The sequence below is a fragment of the Euprymna scolopes genome, chromosome 21 (genome assembly GCF_053919585.1).
Source record: "Euprymna scolopes isolate OS-2025 chromosome 21, ASM5391958v1, whole genome shotgun sequence".
NCBI classification, from domain to species: domain Eukaryota; kingdom Metazoa; phylum Mollusca; class Cephalopoda; order Sepiida; family Sepiolidae; genus Euprymna; species Euprymna scolopes.
In genome coordinates, this window is record NC_136502.1 from 47,835,036 (window position 1) to 47,843,315 (window position 8,280).

Below are 8,280 nucleotides of genomic sequence, written 5' to 3' on the forward strand. Positions count from 1 at the left end.
TACATAACTTTTTATCAGAAATCAACAAAGAGATGAAATGATTAATAAGTTGACATGCCGAAATGCCTTTTCACATGCTTTTTTTTAAATTGCTAATTTGAGAGAAGCACTTATGGCCACTATTTAGAGACAAAAAGAAAAAAAACATTTAAAATATTGAGGAATTTTCCACCTTGGAATTTTGTATAACCTTCAGTACGCTTTGATAATTTAGTACTCAACTTATCAAGGCAGTTGAAAGGAGCAGATTTAGGTTGACACTGTAAATAAAACAAAGGTTTATGAAAGTCTCTTTTTCTATTAAACAAAGGGTTCTATTTGACAATATGTACAAATTCCAGGGTTCAACAAGATACACCTGAAGGTCAGAGGTTATATTGAGTAAAATGTTACAAGAATAACATCCAACATCAGTAGTCCAAATAATCTAAATAATACATAAGGTGTCATGCTAAATCCATTCCTTTCATCTGCTCGGATAAATAGAGTATCAAATATACATATGATCCAAAAGGTCAAAACTTTTCATTATTTGCAGAAAGTCTTGTCATTATCTCATGTTGTACGATATGGAAATTCGGCACCCAACTTATCGATGTAATTGAAAGGGACAGATTTAGTTTGACATCGTAAAAGAAACAAAGTTTGAATCTTATTCAGCATTCGACATAATTGAAAAACAAAAAATATAGACAAATATTAATGACGTACTTACCCATCATGGAACAAAGATGTCACATTCTTTAAATGATGTAACTTGGTCAAGTACTTTTTTAGCTAAGAAAATCAAATTTTATGACAAGCAAACAGAGAGCTGCCTTGTTTTAGAACGTGTTAAAATTCAAGGGCGACAACTCAATTTAGCTACTAAGATTTTGTTTGTATTCAAAATAATTAAAATTGTTTGAATCACTAAAAATCCAAAATTTTGATTTTCTTAGTTAAAAAAAAATACTTGATCAATTTACCTAATTTTTGGAATATGAAATGTTTGTTCTATGACGACTACGTAAATCATAAAGATTTTTCTGTATTTTTTTTTTAATTAAGTCGAATTCTAAATAAGAACCTGTGGAAGTCTCCTTTTTTTTCTATTAAATAAAGGATTCTATTCTAATCCAAATAATACATAATATAAGGTGTCATGCTAAATCCATTCCTTTCATCTGCCCTGATAAATGGAGTATCACATATGCACATGATCCAAGAAGTAAAAATTGCAAAAACGTTTGAATTCTTCACAATGCTGTTGTACATAAGAATGTTTTTTTTATCAGGAACTAACAAAGAGATTAAATTATCAATATGGAGACATACCAAGATGCCTTTTCACATGCTTTTTTAAATTGCTGCTTTGAGAGAAGCACTTATCACAGACTTTGCATTGGAATGGTGTTTCCCCGGTATGTGTCTTCATATGGCGTTTCAAGTTACTACTCTGCGAAAATAATTTCCTACACACGTGACATTGAAACGGAGTCTCTCCAGTATGCGATCTCATATGGCTTTTTAAGAGATGATTCAAAGAAAACGATTTCTCACACAACTGACAATGAAACGGGGTCTCTCCGGTGTGTATCCGGATGTGGTTTTTTAACGTACTATTTTGCGAGAATGACTTGCCACACACCTGACACTGAAACGGAGTTTCACCCGTATGCGTTCTCATATGCCGTTTGAGATCGGAATTACGTGAGAAAGACTTGCTGCATACCACACATTGAAATGGTGTCTCACCTGTATGCGTTCGCATATGCCTAACGAGATCCGCATTACTAGAGAAGGATTTATCACAAACTTCACACGGAAACGGAGTCTGTCCAGTATGTATTCCGACATGTGTTTTGAGGTTCTCTTCCTTGGAGAAGGCTTTCCCACACACGCTGCAATGGAAAGGAGTTTCGCCACTATGGAAACTCATATGCGTCTTTAGAAAATTATAATTAGAGAATGATTTTCCACACACACCACAATGGTAAGGTGTCCGTTGCAAATGCGATTTTATATGTTCTTCTAAATCTTCTTTTTCAGCAAAGCTTTCTCCGCATGGTTCGCAGATGTTGCCATGCGCACTCAAATGAGCAGTGAATGTGGATTCGTCAGAGAAGTTTTCTCCACAGATCAAGCACGGAAATTCCATAGCATGAATGGCTAAATGAGCTGTTAATGCAGATTCTCCAGGAAGGGATTCCCCACAGATTACACAGCTAAACTCCATGTTTGCTTAAAATGAACTCCAAAAGTTCAAATGCTGGAGTCACTTGCCACTACACAAACTGAGTAACCTGAAAAGAACAAAAAAAAAAAAATACAAGGAAAAGTTAATTCTCTCACAAATAATATGTTGGCCGGATTTTAATAGTTGAACCTAAATTGCATTAAAGCTAAGAAATAAAACTTTGATTCTAAACTAACCAACTTTTATTTATTTCTGTTATGTTAGTTGCAATAGACTAACATACATTGCTACAATTTTTTTTTAATATACTTCATTCGGTTCAGCAGCTTTCGAATATGAAGAAATTTTTAGATGAGGAGTGATTTTCTTGGGAAAATATTCTTATAAAAGTACTGGAAGTGTGAAACATTTATTGATCTCCATTCAATTCTGGGCAACATCGAGTCTCCCTGCTAGTTTATATATAAATATATATATATATATATATATATATATATATATATATATATATATATATATATATATATGAAATAGAATGGAGGTGGAAGGACTTGAATACTCAATGTTTCGCCCGATTTATGAGGGTTTTTTCAAGAGGGATGGTCATTGACTTGAAAAAGCCTGCATAAATCGGGTGAAACATTGAGTATTCAGGTCCTGCCACGACCATTCTATTTCATATCGTCAGATTTAATCCAGCTCAACAATCATTATATATATATATATATATATATATATATATATGCACAGGTATATATATATATATATATATATATATATATATATATATATATATATATATAATTGAATAGTACTGATAATTGGAGTATTTACATTTCCCATTTATACAGATAGTCGATTGGGTACATGGATATAGACGTTAGGCTACCAGTCCCAAGATTTAAAGTTTGATCCATATGATTGGCGAATCAATTGCATATTCATACTGATAAGTCTTTAAAACATTGTTTGTGAATATAGAATATTTAATTAGTAGATGACAATTTTATATATATGTATATATATATATATATATATATTAAAATTTGAAATTTAATTATGTAAATTCACAACAAAATTTATTGTTTGACAAGGAATTAAAAAAAAAATTAAAGTTTTAGGTTTACAGTATTAGCACCTGAAATCCCCAAATGGTCGCTCATTTTAGTATTGACCAAGCTCAACATGGCTTAACTTTGATGGTTTTATAGGAACCGGTGTGTCAATATGATTATTCCATAAAAATTATGTTAGTCATTATTTTGAGGATTTCTGCATTATTCTATTTGAATCTTGCATCCTATATTAAAAGTTTGTTTTTTGGAAAAGTTAACGCCTAGAACTGAATGCCTATTCCAGAAGTTCCAATTTTCATTAAAAAATATTAAAGTTTGTTTTTGGGAAAACTTAAAAAATATTGAAGTCACTTAAATACTTTTAAAAATTTTAAGACAGATGAAAAATATATAAAAATGATAACTTTTCAAAAATATTGGTATGGGCAGATAAACCTTAAATATAGATGAACTATATTCCAAACAAATTTACTGATCATAAAATTTAATTTATTAGTTATAAATCAAATTTTATGATCAATAAATTTGTGGCTTTTTAAATCAAGATTATTTTGAACTGTATTTAGTTTGCAATTTGAAAAAAGAGATTTGAAGCATCCCTGAATGAGTAACGATTAAAAGGGCATATTACAGTTGAATTATAAACAAGATGGCGTATATACACATTTGTAACTTTGCCTTCACAGATTTTTATTCAAAAACAAGGTTTTATTCACAAAGTTTTCATACAAATCTAAAAAAATACTTTCATTTACAAGAACGTTCTTCATGTGCACATGATTAATAAATTTTGTAAATAAAAGAATATTTGTTATTTATAAGCACGTTTTAATGCACATATTTTTAATGCACATATTTTTGATGCACATATTTTTGATGCACATATTTTTAATGCACATATTTTTGATGCACATATTTTTGATGCACATATTTTTAATACACATATTTTTAATACACATATTTTTAATACACATATTTTTAATACACATATTTTTAATGCACATATTTTTAATGCACATATTTTTAATGCACATATTTTGGTGATTCTTGAGAATGGGTACAAAAAGTAAATACACCACAAATAATTGTTACTAAAGGCAAGCTAAGTTAGTCTTCTACCTACTTTGATGAGATTTTGAATTTTAACATTTTAAAGAGGGTTTTATACTTAAAAATCTAAGTAGTGCAAATGCTGTCAGGTTAGAACAAAATCCGAGCCATAGTTGAGCCTCAATAATCACTGAAAAAAAAATCGAAAATTAAACAAAATACTGGTAGAACATTACATTTTTGCATATTTAATGACATTTATTGCATTCATTTCTATCAGTATGTTGTTTAATTTTCGATTATTGAGCGATTATCGAGACTCAACTGCCTTTACACTACATTTTTCAGAAGAAAAAACACTTTAAAATAAGTTAAACCACAAACAACTTAGCAAGGTAAATGTAAAATATTCATTTCAACTTGCCAACATGTTTCTATTACTTTTGTGCATGTGCAAATCCATTCATAATTTGAAGTGGTTTAATTTTAAATCTTTTTTATCTATCCGTTGATAACTCAAATGTGGCTAGAGTGCTAAATGTTTTGGTCTCAATTCTAGCTGACAGCACTCAAGTCACCTTTTTTATCTTTTGAAATCAGTACTATATATTAGGTACAATATAATATTCAATAGAGAATTGGCTCTGTAATAATGGATACAAAATTTGCATGAATTAAAATATATATAAGCATATTTTACGGCCGAACACCCCCCTGCTAGTTGTAAAAGAAATTGATTTTAAAGAAAAGCATTAAAGGGTTAGGATGAGGTGTTGCACTTTCAGTTCAATGACAACCAAAAAAAATAAAATAAAAAAAGGAAAAATAAATATGGATTTACAACCACGAAATTAACAAACTTATGAATATAGTAAAAATTTGAAAACAAATGAAAAATATATAAAAATGATAACTTTTCAAAAATATTGGTATGGGCAGATAAACCTTAAATATAAATGAACTAGCAACTAAATATATAAGTATATTCAACCAACACAAAAAATAACCTGAAGCAGTTTTAAAAACAGCAGATAGTATAATATTTAAGAATCAATAATAACTAGCAGATATATTTTAATTCATCCAGATTTTGTATATATTATTATAGAGTCATGATTTCAAAAGTAAAAAAAAAAGTATTTGGGTGCCATCAGCTAGAATCGAAATCAAAAGCAAAATTGTAACAATCCAAGCTGGTGACGTTACCACTGCACCAACATGACATGCATATGAACAGATTAAAAATTAAAAATAAACTAAGATGAATGTACAAAATGTAAAACGATGTTTTCAATTTTGACCCATTTTTGGCCCCTTAAAAACTATTTTAATCAGCTAAAGACCCATAAAAGTACGGTCTGTAAAAAAATACAATCATTTTAGTGTTGTTCTGCAACTTTTAGTTTCGGAGGAGATAGAGTTTGAAAATATGGAGACAGACAGAAATGTAGCCTTTTATATATTAGATAATAATAATAATAATAATAATAGGAACAAAAATGATAGAAAATAAAACAATCTTGTTCACCCCACCTTTAAACAAAAAAGCTAAACATACAATATGAAAAACTGTTCATTTAGGATAATGGATAAATATTTCCCCAAAAACAACAATCTATCTTAAAATATCAATATAAATATGATTAATGTTAGTTATTGTTGAATGGACAACATGCAGTCAATAAACAGAATATAAGAATTAACATTAGTAATATTTATACTCTTTCATATTACCAATTCAAAATGTAATACTATTAACATGAATGATACAAATTCATGTAATTGTAGAATAAAAAAGGATTGCCCAATAATGAATAAATGTTAAAGAGCTAATGGCATATACAATACAACAAGAAATAATAACATCAACACTGAACAAAAATTATACATAGAAGATACATAAAATAATGTCACATGTATGTATAATAACCATATGATGACAAAAATAGCACTTTTTAAGTATATATATATATATATATATATATATATATATATATATATATATATGGGGAAAAAATATTAGCTCTGGTAAATCTTAAAATTAGTTCCTTCTATAAATATAAATAGTGTGAACAGTAAATTAGACTTACAAAGAAAAAAGTGTATTAAAAAAAAATTGAAACAAAAAACAATATGCAGATAGATAAACAAATATCTGCTTTGCTATTAAAGCTTAGATGATTTAAAACAAAATCAATCGTCCAAAGTATTTACGATAAATATTTTGTAGAGAACAAACATAATCTTACTTTCGTGTACAAATAATTGTCAGTTAATTTATAAAACAAAAATAAATAAGAATTGTAAAATAAAAAATAACTTACCATCAAATAATCTAAAAAAACAAAAAAAAACAACAACAAAAAACAAAACATTTAAAAAAAAATGTTCAAAAATGAAATCAACAAATTTTAAAATAAAATAAAGATAGGTAGAAAACTTATCTCCTTCAGTGTCAACCATGTTGTTCTAGAGCAGAGGTGATTTTTTTTACATCTGTTTTTTTTCATAATAAATTTATACTAATTTCGACATGTCACGTAAGTACATAATAACATTATTATCTGAGATGCATTTGTTCAGTTTATATGCCGACTCCATTTGTAAATATTGAATTTTTACTGATTGGTTACAGTAGGTTTATTTATTTATTTTTTTTATTTATTTATTTTTTTTTTTGTTGAAGTTGTTAAACACAGGACAGCAAACTTTCACATCAAGTAAAGAAAGGACGTCATCTTGAATTCCTTTTCTTTTTTTTTTCACACGTTTTTGAAACTGCAATATAAAATCTGAAAAGTAGTTAAAACCAAGTTCCAAAACTTAAAAGCTACACGACATTTTCTTGCATTTGATGGCGCTTGTTAAGATAGAGTCTGCAGATCGATTTTTTAATTATGTGATTTTAAGCAAAAACAACAGTACTTACTTTTCAGATCGAAAATATTAATATATCCAAAAATTACGAAAATTCATCGAGTCGAATTGTGAAAAAGTCTATCGCTATAAGGCTAAAATTTTGGTCGTCATTAAAGTGGCGAAAAGGGAGATAAGTAATGTCGCATATTCGCAATCTTCAAGGTGTTCACATCTGGGGAAAAATCTCTCCCAATTTTCCGTAAAAATTACTTTTAACTGTAAATAATTTTATACTCGATGAATTTTCATAATCTTTTGATATATTACTATTTTCGACATGACAGTTAAGTAAGTAAAGTTGTTTTTGCTTAAAACCACATATTTTGAAAAATTGATCTGTGGACTCTATCTTAACATGTACTCAAAATTTTATAACATTAATAATAATAATAATAATAATAATAATAATAATAATAATAATAATAATAATAATAATAATAATAATAAAATGCGACGATATTGTATTTTTTCTGAAACAAAACATTCGAGTAAATGAAAGAAATTTTTTTTTTTGGGGGGGGGTCTCAACTACTTTAGTAAAAATAGTCGCCTACCTACTTTACTTCGAATTAAGGTTTAGTGACAATGTTGAAAATTCTGTTCATTAGAAAAAAAAAGGTTTCTGAAAAGACATTTTGTATTCCTATATAATTTGGAAAGAAGCGAAATAAAGGATTATTTTATGATTTTACTTATATCAAGATCGAAATTTATATATATATATATATATATATATATATATATATATATATATATATATATATATATATATATATATATATCAAATCAGATCAGATTCATAGTTATTTTGATAAACGGTACAATTTGTTTTTGTTTTTTATCTACGAACCAAAAATAATGAATGGAAATTATATTACTAAACTTGAAACTATCATCATATGTGTACGGTGCAAATAGGCTCGCCTGTTTCGGAAGAAAAGGTCAATTCCGAAAGACGTGCAATTAGGTTTACCTCGAAATTCCAATGCAACAGAAAGCAAAATATCCTTTGTGGTGTCCATGAATGAAAAAAAAAAAAAAATCGATGGAGGAACG

General features: G+C 28.0%; 1 protein-coding gene across 1 annotated transcript; it reads right to left on the minus strand.

Annotated features, from left to right (window-relative positions):
- Positions 1-1,165: 1,165 nt before the first annotated feature.
- LOC145242240 (uncharacterized) lies at positions 1,166-8,280 on the minus strand. Its single transcript, XM_080105243.1, has 2 exons — positions 8,198-8,280; positions 1,166-2,285 (listed from the first exon to the last, which is right to left on the minus strand). Exon 2 carries the CDS (start codon positions 2,216-2,218, stop codon positions 1,301-1,303), a length of 918 nt encoding a protein of 305 aa, XP_079961369.1. The 5' UTR covers positions 2,219-2,285; positions 8,198-8,280; the 3' UTR covers positions 1,166-1,300.